This window comes from Schistocerca gregaria, chromosome 7 (assembly GCF_023897955.1).
Source record: "Schistocerca gregaria isolate iqSchGreg1 chromosome 7, iqSchGreg1.2, whole genome shotgun sequence".
Taxonomy (NCBI): domain Eukaryota; kingdom Metazoa; phylum Arthropoda; class Insecta; order Orthoptera; family Acrididae; genus Schistocerca; species Schistocerca gregaria.
In genome coordinates, this window is record NC_064926.1 from 316638575 (window position 1) to 316663608 (window position 25034).

Genomic DNA, 25034 nt, shown 5'->3' on the forward strand with positions numbered 1-25034 from the left:
TGTAAAGCGTCTCCGTTGTCATGAAAAGGTTTCTGGGAAGCACATGCAAAATTTTGGTGCACTTAAATTCCGTTCTGACGTGTAAATTTAATTTTGCCTCATTTCAATTTCACATAATTAAACTATCAAAATTGAACTAGCCTGTAAGGATTTTTTCATATGAGTGACATACCCTGCTGTGGCAGGGAAAATAAGGCCACAGCGGAAAAATGTTCCTGCCGGAGCATAAAAAAAGCTAATATCCTGCTGTTTAAAAGACTCTGACTCAAAAGTGGGGTACCACCTACCTCATTCTACCTTTCTCAGCACCGTTAAAAATGTCCATAAAAAGTTTGGCATGCGAACGTATTCGTGCTTTTTTAGGTTGAGAGGGAAGGAGACAGTGGTTGTGAGGCAGGAATAGAGAGAAGGAGAATGTGGAAGTGGATGAGAGCCAGTGATAATGAAAGAGTGATTGTATGACAATGACAACGAGGAAGAGAGAGATAGTGACCGCGAGGAGAGACAACAGCAATAGGATAGCAGGAATGAGATACTAGCAGTGAGAGAGAGAGAGAGAGAGAGAGAGAGAGAGCAAGAGGGAGGCATTGACAATGAGCTGGACAGGACGAAGGAGACTGCACGTGTAAGACAGACGACAGTGACAATTAGAGAGACACAAAGAGATAATGACAATAAGTTGGGCTGAATGAACGAGTGAGAATGGACAGATATGAACTAGTGGGTGTGAGCGAGTTTCCGGTAGGGGAGCTTGTGGGAATGAGAGATGAGCTGCATGTTAAACAGAGCGCAAATATGTTCGCATGCCAATAGTTTTGCGAAAATTTTTAAAGTTGCAGAGAAAGGTAGAATGAGGCAGTTGGTATCCCACTTTTCCGTCGGTGTTTTTAAAAGGAGCACATTTGCCTCTTTTGTGCTCCAATAGTAGCATTTTTCCGCTTGAAGAAGTTATTGTTTAGGAGAAATGTATCTGTAGTACTCGAGTTGCATTAAATACATGCCAAACTCCTAGTTTTACATCATACACAGACTCCTAAAGGAAGTGATGCATATTTTCAGAAATCCAACGTCAGCTGTACTGCACGGTCGCATATCCTGTAAATATTTCTCCACAGTATGAATGAGCATTTCAGAGTTAACCTCTCACAAGATTATAAAAGCCAGATTAAACTGAGGGAGAGTGTAGCACCTACACGATAGTTTACCAGGAACACGTGAAATTTTTTGGTTGGTACTTCAATCTGGTGACTGATTTTAGAATGAGAAGAATTAGTGGTCACTTGAGACCGTATAAGCAGTTTCCGCCATTTTCTATTGTCTTTGTTGTTGTTAAACACGAAGTTGTGTTTAGCGCAGAATTTGCAAATATTTCGATTTCAAAAAATAGAAGTGCTGTATAATATATCAAAGCTATTTGGAATTTATTATTAATCGTTCAGTTTGAGTAAAATTTAGAACTATTTATATAACCTGTGGACAGTTAAGCCATACTTCATCGGTCGTGCACCATCGTGTACCTTGACACAGAAGAAGGTCTTTACCATTAAACATGTGATACTTGCAGATGAACTGGGTTTCTTTAACGTCTTAACAATTTTACCAGTCTTGTAAATGGAAATTTGTGTTACTCTTCAGCAACTTCATTTCAAAATGTTTTAAGCCTGTAACTACTTTATGATGATACTTCTGTTTAATTAGATTACTCTGATTCATAATTGGTGTGTAGTAACAGATTAACCATTAAACACAGTACTGACAACATTTTTTTCAGTTACAACACTTTTATATCAATGGAATATTTGTTCCTGGGTACAAGTCCAAGTTCAACCTAGGAACATGTTTTGATTTTCAGAGAAACCTTAATTTTCCGAAGAGTAATTTCAGAAAAAGACTGCAGCACATAAAAAGCGAATGCCATCATTTAAACAGTGGAATAAGAAAAGTCTGAAAAGTGTACAAAAGTACTAACACTACTTTATGATGATACTTCTGTTTAATTAGATTACTCTGATTCATAATTGGTGTGTAGTAACAGATTAACCATTAAACACAGTACTGACAACATTTTTTTCAGTTACAACACTTTTATATCAATGGAATATTTGTTCCTGGGTACAAGTCCAAGTTCAACCTAGGAACATGTTTTGATTTTCAGAGAAACCTTAATTTTCCGAAGAGTAATTTCAGAAAAAGACTGCAGCACATAAAAAGCGAATGCCATCATTTAAACAGTGGAATAAGAAAAGTCTGAAAAGTGTACAAAAGTACTAACACTCTCCCCTACTTAAATCGAGCAATAATATCAAAATTGGACAGTCGAAGAGCAGCATTACTCTGTAATGTTTTAACTGGCGCACAGCTGTGTGAGCAGATGCCGACAAACGAGTCTGGAGAGCGGAACTGCGCAACGAATTTCTTGGAATATTTTCCAAGGCCGCTCCGTCCTCGTCTAGTTTCCTGCTAAGACTGATAGACAACTTGCCACAGTGTCCCAGGGACTGGCCGGGGTGCCTAACGTGTACAGACTGTGACGTTGCCTTTCTACCAAAGATTCCCATTAAAGTTCCCCCAGCATCTTCGTTATATTTTCTTGCGGACTATACTGTCTTGTTACGATCCCAGTAGTGCACGGTCTTTTTCGTTCCATGTCTGCTGCCATGTCTACTTGATGGAGACTCCAAAAGCTGAAGCAATTTTTGTAACTTTGCTATGTCTAATCTTGTGAAGTGAAACAGGAGTAAAGAGGACTGGTATTCCTTATAGCTCGTGTCTCTGTGTTGTAGTCCTGAACAATGCAAGTGCGTTAACTACGAAAACGCTATCTGATAAAATGAGTCGCTTAATTTTAAACACATAACTGAATTTTAACTAACTTGCCCAAAATGATTTGCAAACGTAACTATACATTAAATAAGCTGTTCTGTGAAATTCAATTGCGCCGTACAGTGAAGTGCTACAACGCATGACGTCACCATACATGACTTCCTAATGCAACACAATAGCTAACACAATACAAAAATGTTTCATAAAATTGCTAATCAATTTTTTTTAAAATAAATAAATAAGTCGCCAAAATGTTCCTTTAACAATAATTTAAGCCGGTCGTTGTGGCCGAGCGGTTCTAGGCGCTTCAGTCCAGCACCACGCTGCTGCTACGGTCGCAGGTCCGAATCCTGCCTCCGGCATGGATGTGTGTGATGTTCTTAGGTTGGTTAGGTTTAAGTAGTTCTAAGTCTAGGGGACTGATGACCTCAGATGTTAAGTCCCATAGTGCTCAGAGCCATTTGAACCATTTTCTAAGTCTAGGGGAGTGATGACCTCATATGTTAAGTCCCATAGTGCTTAGACCCACTTGAACCATTTGAACAATAATCTGTGAATTTACAAGTGCAATCCTACTAAACAAAGCTCTAAACACAGAATAACACACTCACAAATGTAACACTACTTTGTGAAATGTAATTTCTGTCCATAAAATGAAATCTGATCTGATCCTTACCTAAACTGAACCTGATAATTTCGAAAAGCAGTACTTACCACTCAGGATCTCACTGTTTCATGACTGAAATATAGGTGGACATAATAAATTTCATATGTTGTAAATAGTCTTCACGGGTTTGCCGCCGGATCACGTTGTGCAAATTCCACAATATTTCCTCGGAGCAACTGTCCGACATCATCAGGTGGTTCCACCTCGCTGGTGGCTAGGTACGACTGAGGCGTATAACTCTGTCGCATCGTACTGCATCAACAGCAACAATTTGATCAGCAGTTGACTAGTGACACAACAAACTGTTACAAATTGATTACTACAAGGATAACTCCGAGCCAGAGATCTGTAGCGTACATTCCACCGACCCGAACCACCGCCATTTTGGACTTCAGTGGTGTCAAGTGGGAGCTCATTGGTGAGCAGGGTGGAGGTCTGTTGTGTTTTCTGACGAAATCTGGTTCCGCGTCTGTGCCAGTGATGTCCATAAGATGGTTAGAAGCAAGCCAGTTGAGGATCTGTAATCAACCTATCTGCTTCCTAGACACACTGGACCTGCACCTAGAGTTATGGTCTAGGGTGCGATTTCGTATGACAACAGGAGCAGTCTCGTGGTTATCCCAAACACACTGACTGCAAATCTATACGTCAATCTGGTGATTCGACCTGTGGTGTTGCCATTCATGAACGTCATTCTAGGGGGTGTTTTTCAACAGGATAACGCTCGCCCGCATATCGCAGCTGTAACCTAACATGCTTTATAGAGTGTCGACATGTAGGCTTGGTCTCCTCGATCACCACATCTGTCTCTAGTCGAGCACACATGGAATATCACCGGACAGCTTCACCCACATCCACAAACAGCATTAACCGTCCATGAACTGCCCGACCAAGTGCAACACGCATGGAACTCCATCCCACAAACAGTTATCTCTAACCTGTACAACCGAACGCAAGCACGTTTGCATGCTTCCATTCACCGGTTATTAATGTACCAGCATTTCACATTTGCAATCACTTATTTCGTGCCTACATGCAATGTTAATCACTTCAATGTGTCACCTATACAAATGTGTTACCGAAATTTAATTGCTCTGATTAATTATTTGTAGATGTTGCGATGTTTCTTGCGCAAGTGTGGACTCAAAATGTTCGCTGCCACTTCCTGGTGGTTAGGCGTCCATTTGTATCGGTTATGCCCCTGAACGGCGGCGGGGAACAGGCACTATGTGGCATTCGTGTGCAATTTGTGTTGCCTATCAGACAGTCATCTGCACCACGCGAACGGCGGTAGGCTGTGCAAAATTGAAGTTCCTGTTTGGCTTCCAAAATATCTTTCTCGGCTTAGAGACACTTATTCTTATCGTTGCCTGTCTGAAAATCAGTCAATCATTTTATTGGATTAGGTAATATCAGCACTCATGGTAAGTAGACGCCGCTAATTCACTAAAATCTCGTAGCTGGGAAGTTAGTGAACGTTTACTCTGTAATAAAAGTTGTCCCCCTGAAATGATGTATCACCCAAGATGTTTATCGCAAAGCGTATGTAACACCCTGTAGAACACTCTCAACTGAAAAAAAACTGCGTGTGTACGGAGGTCTTAACATCTCTGGCTACAGTTTATATGCGTTAAAGTAAAGATTGACCTGAATTTTTAGTGTCTGACGGACTTAGTGAGTAAGCGAGCTTGACGACTGCACGTCAGGGATAAGGGTCTGCTTACAGTTTATAATCGTGTAAAATATTTTGTAGATGTTTCATAAAGAACATTTGATTTTTACTGGATGTTTGTTTTAACCTGGAACAAATAAATATCTTGAAAAATACACAATGTATGGACCAAAAATGTTCCAGATGAAAAGTTAATATTTTCAAAGGGGACATCAATCTGTGCTAAAACATGCCACACCAACCCCCCCCCCCCCCACTTCCATCTTTTGAGGGGGGGGGGCAACTTTTATTTTCAAACAGGAAGCCCCATTTCTAACTGAACATTCGGAATCTACTCCAAGAACTACCCATGAAACGTCCCCTAAGAAAAATTATAAATTATTGTGCTTAAACTGACACACAATATTTTTAGGGCAACGCAATCTGACTTTCAAAAATCCCTACAAAAGAATGGCGCTTCCATAGCCTCCATGCTCCCCACAAAAAAATTTACAAATTGTTTTTGGCAGTGGTCAATGCAAATTTGAAAAAAAATTTCATAATTACAATAACAAAGATATCAGATGCACACACTTATTGATACACTGTTGGTGAAAAGCAAAGATTTTCTCACAGTCCATAAGACAGTCCTGAACATTCATCACAGTGCAATGTTTTTCTCAAACTCTGAGCGGTAATAGAAAATGCACACGGAAGTAATGGATTTCCATGCAGTCTCCAAGAAGTAGTGTTGTCCTTCCAACGGAAAGACAGTGCTGACTCTTGACATGCAGACTGGTAATGGGACACAACAGAGCAAACCCACAGCAGAGTCAGTCGAACTTTGAAGAATATTGGTAGGTAGGTCATCACAGAGTAGACCCACTGTAGTCCTGGTAGAGATTATGGTATTGGTGGGCCACCAGAGGCAGTCCTTGTAGAAATAATGGTATTGGTAAGTCATCAAAGGTGCAGAACCACTTCAGTCCTTGTAGAGACGGCCAGCAGCCATCTGTTGCGATTGTGCAGGTGCACAATCACCATTGAAGAGTCTTGTACTATATAGCAAGGCCATAAACCACCTCTTGTGCTCTCACAACTTTTTGGTATGTCCTTAGAACCAGCGATTCTGTTAACCAGTCCCTTGCTGAATTATCAACACACGTGCAAACACTAACAGTCCCTTTTTTCATATACTGTGCATATACTATGACCAACAGAAACGTGTGCTGTGAAATGTAACTTAATTTGATGAACTAGTGTCAATTACGATTTTATAACATGAGAACACAGTTACAAAGGTACAGAAAACTTCATGAAAAACTTAGTAATACAGATAACATTTGTAGTAATACAGGGTTTACAAATGAATAGAAATAAACATGTACATCAGTGTTACAGGAATTATGACATAAATAAATAAAATAATGAGAATAGTTTTCGAAACATTAATTTCACACAAGAGCATTGAAACAGAACAGAATAAATAATGTCTGTACATCTTTACAAAGTAAATAACACATTATTAGAAAAATTCTACAACATAACGCTTATCAGATAAACACATAAAGACACAAGGGTACCCAAACACAAAAGGAAAGGACAGGATTGTTTTCAGTGTAACATTTGGTACTGCAGTCCAACCCAAAACTTCATTCCATAGATCCTCTTATTTCAACATTTGTTTCCACCAAAAAGAATCCTATCCAAGCATACTTTCTGTATTTATATGTTCACTTATTTCTTACCTCATTATTTATTTCCCATTATCTTACCTCATCATTTATTTCCAAGAAAATCCTACCTAATCCTGTCGTCCGTAAAACCTACTTTTTTGTTCGTATCCTCTTTCAAAATACTTTTTTGGCCAAACCATTTTCTTATAGCTTCTCAATGCATTTCTTCCAATTCATCACAACTCGTTCTCTTATATAGCCTACCCTATCTTAAGCTAACTTAAATATACTGAGCTCAGATGCATAAACTAAGGGACGAGGCAATGTAGCAGCACAAAACAATTAATACAAACAGCAATGACAAAAAATTGGAAATTGGCAAAGTAAGCAGCAGTATATCTAAGTTAGCAAAGCAAATGCAACATTACAACTAATATGAGCCAATGTGCAGCAACAAGAAAAATAAATCAGTAGAAAAACTGGCTTAACAGAGTAATACAAAGTGACATTCAGTAGCACTATGCCTGGCAAACAGCAACAGCAAATGCAATAACTTATACCTAAATATGACATAGCTCAAGCAGAAAAAATATTACAATAAAGATAGGGAATATCTAATAACTATGTCACATCCTAACACTAGAGTGATGCATCACCTTGACTTACTCTACGAAACAAATTACCCAGTCATTGACAAAATTATGTATGCAATTCTTGTGAAGGGAAATGTCTTTTTGTGCTCCCTCATTTTTTTGAACGTAGATCATAAAATTATTATTTACTGGATCTGTAGACAGAAAATATTTACATTAGTAATCTATTAAATTTTATTTTAACCAATGCTGCAGTGCAGCTAGAAACTAGACGTTAAACAAAATGAGCAAATAAACGTCATTCACTAGCCATATGGCATTTTATAAGTCAGTAGAAATTCTCTCAACACTCGTAGAAAGACACTTGTCATAATCAGGTGTGCAGATGTAAGAATATTTCCCATCAATTTATAAGCATTTCACTAAGTAGGACAAAGTACGTGCTCCACATTATAATCATACGTTTCCAAGAAATAGCGTGTCATATTTGCGATGCTTTCTGGAAAGGAATGTCAATAGCGAGGTTAATGGCCTCCTTTTTCTCCAACTAATGGCTTTTTCTCCAGTAGATGGTTTAGCTTTTTGACAAAGTTTACAAATAGAAAAGACTCTTTGAATTCTCTTTTCCACATTGTTAAAATAACAAGTCGTCCGAAGAATATGACAACATTTTCTTGGGCCAAAATGTGCGTAGCTGAAATGAATGTACCAAATGAGCTTATTAACAAAATCGTCAGGAACGCAAAGTACCCACAGCTTGTCATCAACAGTGCAGCGTTTGAAGAGTGCCGGCCGCAGTGGCCGTGCGGTTCTTGCGCTGCAGTCTGGAACCGCGAGACCGCTACGGTCGCAGGTTCGAATCCTGCCTCAGGCATGGATGTGTGTGATGTCCTTAGGTTAGTTAGGTTTAACTAGTTCTAGGGGACTAATGACCACAGAAGTTGAGTCCCATAGTGCTCAGAGCCATTTGAACCATTTTTGTTTGTTTGAAGAGTATGTTGTTTCTAACCAGATAATAATGCCGAATCTGTGTGTCTTTTCATGATATTTACTTTTTATGTCTTTCCAAATCGGATCTTTATCTTGTTCATGAGCAATTTCCTTTAAAGATGTGGTGATGAAGTTTTCGAAGGCGACTTTCTGAATGTAAAGAATACTGAAATTTTTATCGAGGTTGCCTTCTGTCTTACTTTTCTCAAGCCCAGCCGGTGCGCGTGACAGTGCGTAGGCAACAATGTTCTCCTTGCCGGGAGTGTAGACTATTGTGAAGAGGAATTCTTGTAGAAACAATGCCCAACGTTTTAACCTGTCATGATTTAATTTTGAAGACATAAGAAATTGTAATGCACGATGATCAATGTATACTTTTACGTGCTTACCAGAAAGAAAGAAACGGAAATTGTTAAAGGCCCAAACGATAGCTAAAGTAACGGGATATTTTTTTTTTTCAGATTCTGTTTGCACTCGGCTAGCAAAAGCAATGGTTTTCTGAACAGTAGTGTCATTTTCTATGGTTTCTTGAAATAAATGGGCACCAAGACCAACTTTAGAAGAATCCGTGCCAAGGCAGAATTCTTGAGACAAATCTGGATGAGCTAGTAATACGTTAAGTAGAGCCTCTTTCAAAGAATTGAATTCCAGCTGTGCTTGTTCGTCCCAGTTCCAATTAGTATTTTTTCTAGTGAGGGAACGAAGTTTTGGTGTAACTAGAATTTGAATATTCAGAAAACGACGGTAAAAATTTACGAGACCTAGAAAAATGCGGACTTGTTTTTTTGTGGATGGAACTGGAATGGCTCTGATTGCTTCTAACTTTTCAGGAGCCGGCTGAATGCCTTCAGAAGAAATAATATGTCCAAAAAACTTCACCTTTGTCCTACCGAATTCAGACTTCTCCAAGTTAACTGTAATTCCAGATTCTGCAAAAATACGTAACACACTGTTGAGAATGCGATTATGTTGTTCCCATGAGGCTTCTGCTATCAGAATATCGTCCACATATAAGGTGATGTGACGTTTTAAGAACTCAGGTAATACCGAATTTAGCCCACGAATGAATGCTGCCGAAAAAATGTTCAAACCAAAAGGAAGTTTCCGAAATTGATAACAAATGCCGAAACAAAGAAAAGCTGTGTATTTTCTACATTCTGGGTGAAGTTCGATCTGATAAAAGCTGGATTTGAGATCAATAGAAGACAACACTTTTACACCATTAAAATTTTGAAGTATTTCTTCCATCGTTTACGGCCTGTCTGTTTCAGGAATGATGATAGTATTGATTTGCCTCGAATCTAAGACAAGCCTGATCGATCCATTTTTCTTCTCAACAACATGTAATAGATTGTTGTATGAGCTTACTGCAGGCTCAATAATTCTCTCGTCAAGCATAGATTGTATTTCTGTTCTAACACGGTCCCTATAATGTGCTGGAACTACGTATGGTCTAACACAAAACTTAGTATGCTCACGAACACGAAACTGGTATTGAAATCCCTGTTTTGTGAGTAAAAACTGTGTAATGTGCTTGTAAAATCTCAAAAAGTACCTGCCTATCAGTGTCATTACAATTCTCAATTGTTTGAATTTTATTCTGAATTAACTCATTAGTATCAAATACCCGGTCAATATCATCCCTATCATTACTTTCAGAGTGATTGTTAGTGTCCAGTTCCGTCGAAAATTCCGAACTGTTGTCTAACAGAAGCTAAAGTCGATTAATTTCCTCGTCATGGTTTGAGAGCCAATCTTCAAATTTCAAAGCTATTGACTTACCTCCTTTTTCTAAACTTATTTCAGCATTTACTCCCAACATAATTTCTGTTGACAATACTGGAACGATAAGGAAGTTCATAGAGAAACAGTGGCTTTGACAAAAGAATTCTAAGTTGGTTTGTTGGCGTACATCTACTTTTTCCAACGATTCCACCTTGTAATTTAATCTTACGTAACGGAAGTGTGGGGCAATCGTTCGATTTGTTGCATTTGCTAAAGGCTGTTTCACTAATTACTGAAATGGGACTGCCAGAGTCAAGTACTGCCATAAATTTTACGCCATTTACTGTAATTTGAATTACAGGATATGCAATGTTGTTATGTTTTACGTCGTGTTCCTGGAGTAAGATGTCCCTAATGTCTCCCATTTTTACGTAATTACTAGCCAAGGCAGCTACGTCGTCAGCTTCATAATTACGTTTTGTGGCTGCCAGCGGTGTAAGGCATTGCCTATTGTCTCTTTGTTGGCGCGTGTCGTTATTTGGATTTGGAGATCTAACTTCTACAAATTCACTTTGTCGAGAGGGCTCTGCCCTGTTTGAATCCTGCCAGTTCTGATAAAATTCAGGTCTGTCGTTTTGTCGATAGTTTACATAGTTTCTTTTTTTGTCGGTCATGTGGTGGAGAATTTCCCGGAATCGTAACTGAATGGTTGCGTCTGAAGTTATTCTGTCTCCCTTGAAAATAATTATTTTGGTTCCCAAATTATCTGTTTCTCTGATTGTCTCTGTGATAGTCATTAGAGCGGAGAGGTGATCTTTCCCTGTAATTGTTACTACTCTGCCAACGGTTGTCATACGGGTGCTGTCTGTTTTGGTCACGATTTACATTGTAAGAATAGCCTTGTCATGTCCAGTTATTATTTCTGTCATCGCGGAATTGTGACGGATGTGACCTGTCATTATTGTTTTCCTGTTTTCGCATCCCGCGACTGTCTTTGTCAATTTCTAATTCTTGTAAGAGTCCCTGGAAAGCTTCAATGTCGTCTTTGCAACGTACTGCCAAAATAATATGTCGTAAATGTTTAGGCAATTTGATTAAGCAAATGCGGATGAGTTCTGAGGGTCTGTATGGGTTTGACAGGTACTGATTATTGTGCAACATGTTTTCAAAATATTTCACAAGACTGGAAAATTAAGATTGTTCGAAATGTTTCATCATTATGATGCTATGTTTTACTCGGTCTTGTGTAGCTTGAGACCAATATGCTGAGAGGAAGGCATGAAAACATTCTCCTTCACTGGAACAATCGTGAATTACCGATCGCATTCTTACAGCTGGTTCATTCTCTAAATAGCCACACATAAATTCTAATCTGTGCTCTAATGACCAGTTGGGAGGAAAACAATGAGAGAATTGATGAAGACACGCTTGTCGATGAATGTCGTTGCCGGAATTCTTAAATGTTTTGAATTTACGTGTAGTAATAAACAGCTTATAGTCAAAGTCATCATGTCGGCGAGTCACATGTCGGTCATTGTTACGCCATTTTGGCGGTTCCATCTCAAAATTCGGTGTACCTTGCCAATTTCTTTCATAATTTCCGAAGTTCCCTGTGTTATTATTTTGTCGCTGTTCCGTATTTCTATGTGCCTCTTCTCGTGTTGGAGTGCAAGTCTCCTCTGAAATATGTAATTCTCGTATTATTTGTGCCAACTGATCTTGTACTTCCCGGATTTCGCTTTTGTGTTGCGAATTAATTTGATTCTGATTTTCTTTGAATTTCCTAATTTGTTCGTAGTCTTCTGTGTCATTGAAGGCTACGGGTCTTGTGTCATTTAGATCATCATCTACCTTTGCAAATAAGTTAGTGAACTGATCCCAAAGTTCGGCTACTTTGTCCGATAGTGAACTTATTTCCTCAGTGTGTTTTTCTGAACCAAGTTTCAGGGTGTCCATTTGTCGTGAAATCGTATCTACTGTGTCCTTTAAGTTTTCCTCAGGTTTCGCGAGTTGTGTAACTGAATCGGTAGAAGCCACTGAGGCAATTTTAGCTTGCAAGTTGTCGTGATTTTCATGAACAATAGTTTGCAGTTCTTTTATGGGTGCTTCGTGATTCTGTAATGCATTTTCATGACGCGAAAAAATAGTTTGTAAATGCTCACAAATTTGTGTTTTTACGTCATTACAGACTTTTTGATATTTAGATTCGTTTTTAAGGTACTCAGTAGTTAAACCTTCATGTGTTTGTTCAAGCGTGGTGTCTAACTTTTGAAGCTGTTTGATTTTGTTCCATTGCGTCTAACATTTGAAGATTTTGTTCCATTGTGTCTAACTTTTGAAGATTTTGTTCCATTGTGTCTAACTTTTGAAGCTTTTGTCCCATTTGTTGCATCAGTTGTAATAACAATGCACTGGTGTCTGAAACATGTTCCTCAATTCTATTCAGCAGTGCATTTGAACCGGCAATATTCGCATTTTGAAAAGCAGAAAATGTCTTGACTTATTTGAGAAAACGGTGAGGATGCAAAATCTGAATCTACAGTATTTGCAAGATTGTGTCCTGTCATTTCGGAATCCTGAGGCGAGCTGTTGCCGACCGATCGATCGATAATGCTTCCCTGTTCACTATTTGTTTCACTGTCTACGCCATTATTTGCCGCCCACTCCATTTCCCTATCCACAGTTACCAAATTACTACTTTGAATGCCTGTTAATTCATTATACAGTGGTGCTAATGAGCTACGCTCGTTGTCACTATTATTTCTCAGTTTACTTTGGAGCCTAGTGTTACGTTTTTCTCAAACCATTATTGTCACAATATTTCACACGATAATACAGAAAATCACAGTTTGAGCAAAATAAGAAAACACATTAACATAGCACTGAAAATAATATCTAGTTAATTGCAAGCACAGCTGCGAAATACTTGGTGCAAATCTACATGCATGCCACTACTGTTTTACTGTACAACAATGAAAAACTACAACTACAAAGTAAATTATCTCTATAATTACACACCAGCAATAAACAATAGCTACACTAATTACACAAACTACAAGAAAAAATCAGAAGTTTCCAGTGAGGTATCCTGGTAGGGTCGCCATATGAAATGTCCCCTTAGAAAAATTGTAAATGACTGTTTTAAAGTGACACACAATATTTTTAGCACAACGACATCTGACATTCAAAAATCCCTACAAAAGAATGGCCCTGACTAACAATAACCTATACTTTTAATGAATCACTTACCTCAAAAAAATGTTTGTTACTCAAACTACTGCAATACAGCGAGCGCCGCTACTGCCAGCTAAATAAAAGAATCTAACTACTGAAAGCATTAACTACTGATAGGCATAGTTAGCAAATGAAAGATTTTGATAGAGAACAAACAATGTATTTACCTTAATAGTGTTCAAAATTCATTATATATATATATATATATATATATATATATATATATATATATATATATATATATATATATCAGTTCATGACATCCAGTCTTAGAAATTTACTCTCTCTGATGGACACACATCTAGATCATCCTCTCTCAAAACTCCGCCATCTCTCTCCCCACATCCACCACTGCTGGCGAGGAGACTCACCGAAATCAAGCACCCTGATTGTGTGGGGCCTCGTTGAAATCAACCTTGAAGGAAACAGAAAATTACATTGCGTTAAATGTAGCTTATTTGCCAAAATTTCAATATCTAAACGTGAAAGTGTTATTAAATTTGCAAGTCACCTTCGGGTTTGATTCCGGTAAGTCCACACACCATCAGGATGCTCGATTTCGGTGAGTCCTGGCGAACCTCACCATCAGGATGACTGATTTCTGTGTGTTCTTCCGTCCCGCCGCCATACTCCTCGCGCCCATTACAGTGGCATCTTCCACGAATGGAAAAAACTGTTTCAGATAAATCCTAGGCATTTTTTGGAATTAAATCCGAGTCTATAATAAAAAAAGGAGGCTGCCTATTTGCAAATAAAAAGTTGCTTCGCATGTAGGTTTGAGGGGATGGGGGGAGGGTTAGGTATCTTCAGTTTTAAAAACCAAACAACATGTACACTGTGATGATTTTTAATAATAGGATGGGTTTATGACGGTTCTCGGTACCCAAACTGACACTCATTACACAATGTGAAGGTGAGTCTGTATGTAACGGTAGTCCTCCCTGTCCATTCAAAAATCAAATCATAGATAGGAAAAAGGCGACAAAAACAACCCTTTAGCGTCTTTAGAACAGCAGTTGACAGTGGAAGAATAACAGGCATGTGCGATTTAGTGATACCAGAGAGCTACCAGCCTAATTCAGGTGCTCATTGCCAGGCAATCCTCACTGGTTCCACCTGTTAAAACCTACGTGCCCATACCTGGTCTGCATTCGTTCTAACGATGCCCTCCGACTAGTGTGGCATACCTACTCTTTGCAATACCAAAAACAACTTGTGGAGAAATATGTACACCATCAAAGAAGTAACAGACGAATCTATTAAAAACACAATATAGGGTCGAATTCCTACTTCCTCCTATTAGGTTCGTGTACATTAGCAATAATATGACTATAAAGATATAAGTACCACGCACGTTTCTCGAAGTCTGCACTGTGACCACTAATTCCTGTTGATAGGAATGTCCCATAAATTTTCTTATTTAGTGACTGGAATTTGAGATCAATCATTGAAACTCCTGCCACGCAGGACTTTATAACCGAAATGCGACGACAGTCCTGAATCTGCGTAGCACTAAAACACGTAGTATTTTCCACGGTGATAAAAACTGACACACACAAGCGCGACCGCAAAGTCATCTGCGATTATGTACTGAGAAAGTACACCAAGATAAGATAAGACACGTTGTCCTACCTACCAATATCAATGTGCAAGATGAGGTATAAGCGCAACATAACCTTTGTTCATCTGAGTTAACCACGTCCTAATTTTTATTTATTATAGTCAAAAATATAACTTTGAAACGCCAATTACAGTCACTTCGCATGCAGCTGTCCACATATCGACTTTGCGTACGTCAGAAGAAGTACCCAAAAACATTATTGCATCACTGAGGTGTAAATGGACATCAGTTGTAGGTCTGTCGTTAGTCAACACTTCTCGCGGTTTTTCTCGAACAAGGGACTCCGACCCCTAAGCATAACTTTTTAGCTGACAATACACCATTATGATATTATGACGCCACATGTGTTCCTCCCGTGTAAACTCACTCCGAGACTTCCTTTGGATAACTTTGTGGTCAATCTGTTTGCTGCGAAACTTATTTTTGTTGACAAACAGCTTTTGCCTCTCCCACTTTTCGGTGCCAGGGACGAGGTCTGACCATTTTCGCTGCGGAGTGACCCCCCACAAAAGCTGCGTTTTGCTTTGAGCATCTCGCGTTACAGTGACCGATCCCGACTGTTGCGTACCTCTGAGAATCTTGACAAGCTACTCAATTAAAATTGTAATAACTTAGGATCCAATGGACGGATTTTGATGTGGTTTTCAACAATCAACTGCAGCTTCAACCTAAACCATGTATAATATATGCATATCCATACATTATTAGCCTACTCTAGTCACTGTGTTACATACTTGTTCTTTCTGAATTGAGGGTGGTCAGTGAAGTAACATAGCACTTCTATGTCTCGTATAGACTAAGGCATATATATTTTTAATGTGTTGGTCACTGCTCCAACCGACAGTATGTCAGGATTATGTAATTATCAATCTCTTCTTTTGTTATCACATTATATGTATTGCTGCTTTATGAGATGATCTAGACCATTGATGATCTCCTCACTATAGATCTATGAAACGAAAAGTATATCTGATCTAACCTCAAATACACTAATGGTTAAACTGGAATACAAATAATAATGAACGTAAAGTAATTAAACTATCTGAATAACATTTCTCTAGGTTGCATATTTAAGTGGTTAACATTACAAGATCACACGTTAATGTAAGTGCGAGAAAAGACATTGTAAATATGAATTACTGGTATGTTAATAACCGTTGAAACTTCCAGAATATTTAATGCAAGCATGAAAATGTACACGCATAGTGTTGTATAGGTACCGGATGTCAGTTTGCGTGATGGAGTTCCATGCCTGTTGCACTTGGTCGGTCAACACAGGGACAGTTAATGCTGGCTTTGAATGACGCTGCAGTTGTCGTCCGATGATGTCACACATCTGCTCGACCGGAGACACATCCTTAGATTTAGCAGGCCAACGCAACATGCTCACACTCTGTAGCGTATGTTAGGCTACAACTGTGGTATGCAGGCGAGCGTTATCCTGTTGGAAATCATCCCATAGAAAGATGTTCGTAAATGGCAGCACAACAGGTGGAATACCATATTGGCGTACAAATTAGTGTTCAGGGTGCATCGGATAACCACGAGAGTGCTCCGGCTGACGTATGAAATAGCACCCCAGATCATAAAACTAGGTGTAGGTCCAGTGTGTCCAGTATGCAGACAGGTTGGTTGCACGCCCTCAACTGGCCTCTTGCTAATCTACACACGGCCATCACTGGCACTGAAGCAGAGTTTCCATCAGAAGTTACAACAATGAGCTCCAATGAGCTCTCGCTTGATACCACCGAAACTGCAAATGGCGTTGGTTTAGGGTGAGTGAATTGCACGCTAAAGGGCATCTAGCTCGGAGCTGTCCTTGAAGTAATCGATTTGTAAGAGTTTTTTGCATCATTGTGGTGCCAGCTGCTCCTCATATTCCTGCAGCTGATGCAGTACAATGCGCAGAACACGATGGTCTTTCCTCTCGGTAGTGCCATGTGGCCGTCTGGAGCCAGGCCTTCTTGCGACACAACATTCTCGTGCCGGTAGCTGCAAGCTATCGTATACAGTGGCTACATTCCTACCAAACCTCCATGCAGAATCGCTGCCCTACTACAAGACCTCCTTCAAACTCAGTGATGTGTTGCCAATGGCGTCATTGTCGCCTCAAAGGCTTTCTTGACTAACATCAATTCATCACGTCCAGTCTCAAAGGCAGCTTACGCTCACGAGGTTTACAACGTATTTTTAAAGAAAATCTGATTTGTATTCTGGTAGTGGCGCTACTAGTATGTCTCTTATGCGACTGGCGCGAAATCTGAATAGACATCATCTTTCAGATGTAGAAACACGCCTAACAACTTCCGCTTATGTTGCAGAACTCCTTATCGGTGTTGCGGTGTATTTCCGTCAGTGTGTAACGCTGGGAACTAAGCAGTGATGTTTGTTGACAGGCCGGATGCCGTGGCACGAGCGGCAGTGGAGGTGCTGCGGCGAGGAGAGAGCGGCTCTGTGTGGGTGTCTGAGGGCGGACAGCCGGCCTACCAGGTGGTCATCCCTGCCCGCGAGCAGATGCGGGTCTGACCGCAGCCGCCGCGTCCACAGCTCACGTGTCCACAGCGCGCCGACCGACGTTCCGCTTGCCTTAAACTGTGCTTCCCGTTATCTCAATGTCTGCACGCTTAATTGATTCCTCAGTTATATAACGCTTCGTGTGAGTTTTCTTCCATACCTGTTCTCTTCGTTACTTTCCTAGCCGTGTTACTAAATCTTGTGGGACTACCTTGCATCTCGTGGAAGAAACGAATATAGGCAGGAATTTTGCTCAGAGATTGTTAAGCATTTGTCATATACAGAGTGTCCATAAGGTACCGCTGTAATTTGAAAACTAGCGTAACTTGTAAAGTGTTAGATACAGAACATTGTGGTTTTGCTGTAAAACTGTTACCAGCTCTCAAAGATTTTTCTCTCTGTTCCGCCAGAGTTTCAGTGCATGCCTCACTAGTCGCTCGTAAAACAACAAGGCAATATTCGAGTTCTGTTCATGTACACGTCAGCATTGCAGCATCAACAGTTCTAAATGATTGCTTCACTGCCTCGTGCTCGAACGTTAGGCATGTCATTGACTAACGTTGTGTAAACGTGATCCTTGACAAAACCGCACAGAAAGTAGTCTAACGGCGTAGCATCAGGAGAGCGCGGTATGGCCTTTAACACTGCCTGTCTCTTTGAAGTTATTGAACCACCTCATTATGCAAATTTTTGTTTTTTTTTCGGTAAAGCCTTCGCATACTGGCGTCGACAACTCCACAGTACCGTTGAAACCGATTTGGATTCTGCATATCAGATGGCACATTGCGTCTTCTCTTATTCTATCACCATTTCCGTGCGCTCCAAATCAAATCTGCAACACACGATGAAGGAAAAAAGAACACTGAGGTCTACCAAAAGTTTTGCAACAAACCATGCTTTTCTGCCTCTAATAGTAGCCAAGTTATGATTTTTTGAAATGATCGTAGAACTTGCTGGACATCCTAGTTCTTAATAGTAAGTCCCACTACAACGATCATATTGATGATAAAGTCTCTCATCATAGTGCATTCATTTTTAATTCCACTGTATAAATAACGAACACGTAAGTACATCATTCAATACAAAAAGTAACTCATCACAAAACTTTTATCTTCGTCTGTACTGTTTTATATCCAAATGTATTTAGACTTAGATAACAAGCAAACACATCTATCAAGTTACTCCAAGTCATGCTGTAGTGTAATGAGAATATATGTATAAGATTTCCTATGTGTTTCAGATGGTAAATAAAGTTTCTGGGAATGTTTGGCTAATAATACCCACTGTTTTCCTTAGAACGAATCTCTTGTGTATATTTTTTAAGTAAAAATGAAATTCAGTGTAGGTATAATAGATGACAGGTGGACAGTAAGACATTTAATGCGAGACGCAAAGTTCGATGCTCTCATTTTCTGATTTTACCTGGGTGCACCAACTGCTAAAAAGCAAAACAGTAATGTATACAAAGATATACACTCAACTCCACATTTATGATGATTGTCAACAATTGGAGAACGTATAAGTTCAATGAAGAAGTGATCGTTAATCTATGTATAATGTTAGTTTCCAGACCACAGCACACTGTCACTAGGGAGAACAAATTCACCTCTGAATCATTTACGCCTCAAGTACGTCCAGCCAGCCGCAACACTTCATGAATATCTCATGAGGACAGCAAATTTCATTTAGCACACTGTTAGTACCAACACTTGACAGACCGAAGCACTCGAAGAAATGTTGTTCCTGTTTTCTTGGAATTAATTAAAGTTTGTTGGTTAGTTATTCGCAGGTTCTATAACACGTAATTGTAATCTCTTGCTATAATAATAAACTATCGGTTTGCTTGCAAATGTAATACCATTTATCCGTGAAACTTACGGCAACATGTGAATCGTGTACGTGGTAGGGATTTTTCATTAAACTTAATTAACTTTTCTTTAACTAGACTTAATTCGTTGCACACACACACACACACACACACACACACACACTTCAAACATCCGTATGCATTGTAACCTCACAACGTAATCTCGCAATAAAAATCTGACTAACCTCCCAATGAAAAGGTGACTCATATATATTAACTGATTGTGAGTCTAAAGTGGTAAATATAGACGTCAGCAATGCTGCGTCATGCTCCTGAAAAGTCATTCTGAATAAACTGAAGATTCCTACCTCAATGAAGTCGGAGGATAACGCGTATGTATCTGCTCCTATAAGAAATTTTTCTGGCACAGCCTAGTTCAATTACGGCCACTAGATTTTGTTACGTATGAAAAACAACTGATTTTATTTACGATAGCTGGCATGACTATGGATAGGAGAAATTAGTAAAAACCTTTAAATTCAGATGAATGACTGTCAAAAGTTACCTTTATAAGATACATTACTATTGAAAAATGTTTGCATGTGGCTTTGATATAACAATAGTACAAAATGAATTGTTGCAAATTATACAAGCGCGTGGCAATAAATAATAATAATTTTCCTTTTACCTTATACTACATCGCTCAGGCACCACCATCGGTAGCCGGTCGAGGCGGCCGAGCGGTTGTAGGCGCTACTATCTGGAACCGCGCGACCGCTACGATCGCAGGTTCGAATCCTGCCTCGGGCATGACTGTGTGTGGTGTCCTTAGGATAGTTAGGTTTAAGTAGTTCTAAGTTCTAGGGGACTGATGACCTCAGAAGTTAAGTCCCATAGTGCTCAGAGTCATTTGAACCATTTTTGAACGACCATCGTTATCCACGACCAGCCTTGGTAGTTCTACATATGATGTGAGCTGTGAGCTATACAACTAGACAACTGTTCTCTACAAGCGGTCTGACCCAACCGCCCTACTGTGAGCTACTACTACTACTGCTGCCGACACTGCTCTCTGGTCTGTGATTCTGTTGTAGCTTACACATCGCAGGCAGAGCATGAGCAATCTATCGAAGTTACATCTGCTCGAGTGCGCCAGCAATAAATTCCTTACGCATGGACCTCTTACATAAGCCTCCATTGGAGGCGGGGGGTGGGGGGTGCGGGGGAAGGGGGGGATAATTGGCAGCGATGTGTGTCAATTGGACTTGCCATGAGCAACAAACATTCTTTTATAACCCATTTAGTTTACTAATTCTACAGTCACAGAGTATAAGCAGGGTGGTCCATCGATAGTGAGCAGGCGAAATATTTGACGAAATAAGCATCAAACTAAAAAACTACAAAGAACTAAACTCGTGTAGCTTGAACGGGGAAACCAGATGGCGCTGTGGTTGGCCAGCAGATGACGCTCCCATAGGTCAAACGGATATCGACTGCATTTTTTAAAATAGGAATCCTCATTTTTTTTTACATATTTATGTAGTATGTAAAGAAATATGAATATTTTAGTTGGACCACTTTTTTCGCTTTGTGATAGATGGCGCTGCAATAGTACGTGGTATCACGTAACATTCCGCCAGTGCGTACGGTATTTGCTTCGTGATACATTACTCGTGTTAAAATGGACCGTTTACCAATTGCGGAAAAGGTCGATGTCGTGTCGGTGTATGGCTATTGTGATCAACGGGTGTGTGCTATGTATGCTGCTCGGTATCCCGGACGACATCATCCAAGTGTCCGGACCGATCGCCGGATAGTTACGTTATTTAAGGAAACAGGAAGTGTTCAGCCATATGTGAAACTTCAACCACGACCTGCAACAAATGAGGATGCCCAAGTAGGTGTTTTAGCTCCTGTCGCGCATCAGTAGCAGACAAATTGGGCGTGAATCGGGAATCACAGAAACGTCTGTGTTGAGAATGCTACATCAACATCGATACACCCGCGCCATGTTTCTATGCACCAGGAATTGCATAATTGCAAGGCGACGACTTTGAACATCGTGTACAGTTCTGCCACTGGGCACAAGAGAAATTACGGGACGATGACAGATTTTTTGCACGCATTCTATTTAGCGACGAAGCGTCATTCTCCGACAGCGGTAAGTAAACCGCCATAATATGCACTATTGGGCAACGCAAAATCCACGATGGCTGCGACAAGTGGAACATCAGCGACCTAGGCGAGTTAATGTATGGTGCGGAATTATGGGAGGAAGGATAATTGGCTCCCATTTTGTCGATGGCAATCTAAATGGTGCAATGTATTCTGATTCCCTCCGTAATGTTCTACCAATGTTACTACAAGATGTTTCACTGCATGACAGAATGGCGATGTACTTCCAATATGATGGATGTCCGACACATAGCTCGCTTGCGGTTGAAGCGGTATTAAAAAGCATATTTCATGACAGGTGGATTGGTCATCGAAGCACCATACCATGGCCCGCACGTTCGCTTGATCTGACGTCCCCGATTTCTTTCTGTGGGGAAAGTTGAAGGATATTTGCTATCGTGATCAACCGACAATGCCTGACAACATGCGGCAGCGCATTGTCAATGCGTGTGCGAACATTACGGAAGGCAAACTATTCGCTGTTGAGAGGAATGTCGTTACACATTTTGCCAAATGCATTGAGGTTGACGGACATCATTTTGAGCATTTATTGCACTAATGTGGTATTTACAGTTAATCACGCTGTAACAGCATGTGTTCTGAGAAATGATAAGTTCACAAAGGTACGTGTATTACATTGGAACAACCGAAATAAAATGTTCAAACGTACCTACGTTCTGTATTTTACTTTAAAAAACCTACCTGTTACCAATTGTTCGTCTAAAATTGTGAGCCATGTGTTTGTGACTATTACAACGGCATCGATCACAAAGTGAAGAAAGTGGTCCAACTAAAACATTCATATTTCTTTACGTACTACACGAATGTGTAATAAAAATGGGGGTTTCTATTTTAAAAAACGCAGTTGATATCCATTTGACCTATAGCAACGCCATCTAGCTAGCCAACGACAGTGCCACCTGGTTTTCCCGTTCAAACTAGACGAGTTTCGTTCTTTGTAGTTTTTTTCATTTTATGCTTATTTCGTGAGATATTTGGCCCGGTCACGGTCAATGGGCCACCCTGTGTACATATATATATTGGTAAATAATATAAGTACAGAACATATTAAGAAATGAAATAGGGTGAACACGCACTGTATACGTCTTTAGCATTTTTACAAGAACTAGGAAAGGAATGGGAAGGATAGCATCATGGTTGTAGCACATTGGGTTGCACATAGCTGTACTAAAAGTCCATATCTTTCTACAGAAGCACAACTCCAAGTGAGACAATCTGAAGTTCTCTTCCTTGAAGTACTTATCAGTGTAGCCAAGACACTGAATGTTGTATTGATATTGTATATTATCATTTTGTTAGTATATTACGTACATCAAACAGTAGGTCCATAATAACAAATCCGTCGTTCAAGGTGGTGAACATCTTGATGTCAACACTACATTCGTGTAGAATCCATACTCTTACATCAATGTAGAATTAGTGCAAAAGCCAAATAGAGTACTCAATGACCATGAGGATGGACAGGTCATACGGAAATCGCAGTAATTGGTGGTAATTAGGTCAGAAGGTGAAGGATACATTAAATCTTGTGCTAGTCATCATTCAGAACTACACTAGTGACTCATCCGATTTGAACAATTATTAGCACTCATTGGCCAGTTACAAGGCATGTATGGAGTATTACAAAACATTATACATAAGTCATCTCATTGTAGTAATTATTGGCATAGCATTTATAGAGTATTGCAAAACATTATTCACAAGTCATCTCATTACAATAATTATTGGCACTCATTGGCCAGTTACAAGGCATTTATGGAGTATTACAGAATATTATTAAGAAGTCATCTCATTGCAGTAATTATTATGTGTAGCAACAACTTGCTAGTAACTACATTTGATATCATGCAAGTGACGTAATACATATTTAAAATGGAACCAGTACTCAAGGTGTTTAGTCCAATAATACATAGACATAATGGAATTAATAGAGCAGAAAAATATGCATTATATTTAGGACTAGAAATATACCTTAAACTGGTAGCATTATGTAATTTTATACTGGTAGTAGTTGGGACTAGTAATAATTTCTTATTTTTTGTGCTAGCAAAGCATTGCGTTGGGATCAATAATCAATTGCTGGGGCATGAAAATATTTGCTTTTGACTTATTGCTGGAAATAAGGATTATTAACATCATTTGTCATGAGTCAGCTGTAGAAAGGTTATCAAACAAGTAGAGTATATGTGATCACATTCATGATTGATAGAGACAACCGGGTTTAAAAAATGCAAGTATTAGAACAGGTTTAATAACTAGGTGCTTGTAGCATATAACATAACGACATACTTCAGAAATCATTTTAATGACATGAAAAGCCTCTCCTGGAAAAATATGTATAGTGAATTATTGAGCTGAAAGAAGAAATGTGTATTATGCTCAAAAGTGGAAAACGTCTAATTAACAGGTAATGACACATCTGCTTAACATGCATGTACTCTAGCTATTCCTTTCCAAAACATTCAGTCATTATACAACGCGATATACGGCATACTGTCAAATAGAACTACAACAAATACTTCAATAACTACATAAACTTCATCATTATCCTCATCTGCAAAAACAAAAGAAAATCTCATTATTCATTCCCATTTCTTCATATAACTAAACACCATCATTCATTGTCCTCTGCAAAAAATAGTTCATTATTCATTATCTTATTTATCAGCATCATTCATCAGCATCATCATTTCATATATTACTAAGTTTCTTACTTCTAGCATACTTCATCACTAAAATTAACATACACAGCTCCGCTCGAAGCCCGCCAGAATTGCATGTGAAAGAAAAGTAATTAGTCAGGGTGCTATCATACGGTGCATAACTATATTCGGTAATCTTTTTTAATTCTAAACCATTTACTCTCCATGACAAGATATTGTATTTTCTTTCGTTCATTCCGATGGTGTAATTTCCATTTCATTGTAAACCACTGTGGTTGTTTAAATTATTTCTTTTACACGGTTTTGCTTTCTGAAAATGATGAATATGGATTAAGATCTTGCATTTAATTCATATACTCATTAAATGAAAACTTGTTTCTAGTGATATGACTAAGCATAAGCATAGCGTGACCGAAAACGTATTAGGTCAAAACAATAGACAATTTTCAAGTGTAAAAACGTACACTCAATATCATAATGTAGTAGCAAAAAGTGTAGAATAGACAAGATATTGGGATATCATAAGGCAAAATGTCAAAGCCAACTGGTGTTTGTTATATCTGAAAGATTACATAGTACATACAGAGGAAATTCTACTTTCGATAGGAAAACCATCATATATACAAAAAGATATTTCCAATGTGCACGGTCTGACATATAACGACAAGAAAAGCGACCTGCTAACCGTACCTTGCCGGGCACTTGCCAAAAAAAATATGATCATCATCAGTAAGTAGTCGTATAAGTATCTGGGAATGGCATTACAGCGTGATAAGTCATAAAGTATGTTCACTTAATAAATGATTTAATATTGAAAATATGGTGATTGCCCTTGGTTTTTCTGGTTCTCAAATTTTCTACATGTACTGGTGTG

At 39.2% G+C, this 25034-nt stretch overlaps 1 protein-coding gene across 3 annotated transcripts in view; it reads left to right on the plus strand.

Moving 5' to 3' along the window:
- Positions 1-18773, plus strand: part of LOC126281827 (15-hydroxyprostaglandin dehydrogenase [NAD(+)]-like) — a 211435-nt gene extending 192662 nt beyond the window's left edge. For all 3 annotated transcript variants that reach the window (XM_049981060.1, XM_049981059.1, XM_049981056.1), the window contains one exon: positions 17377-18773. In XM_049981060.1, coding sequence (XP_049837017.1) covers positions 17377-17506 — 130 coding nt within the window. In that variant the 3' untranslated portion in view covers positions 17507-18773. The remainder of the gene's footprint in view (positions 1-17376) is intronic.
- Positions 18774-25034: the final 6261 nt, after the last annotated feature.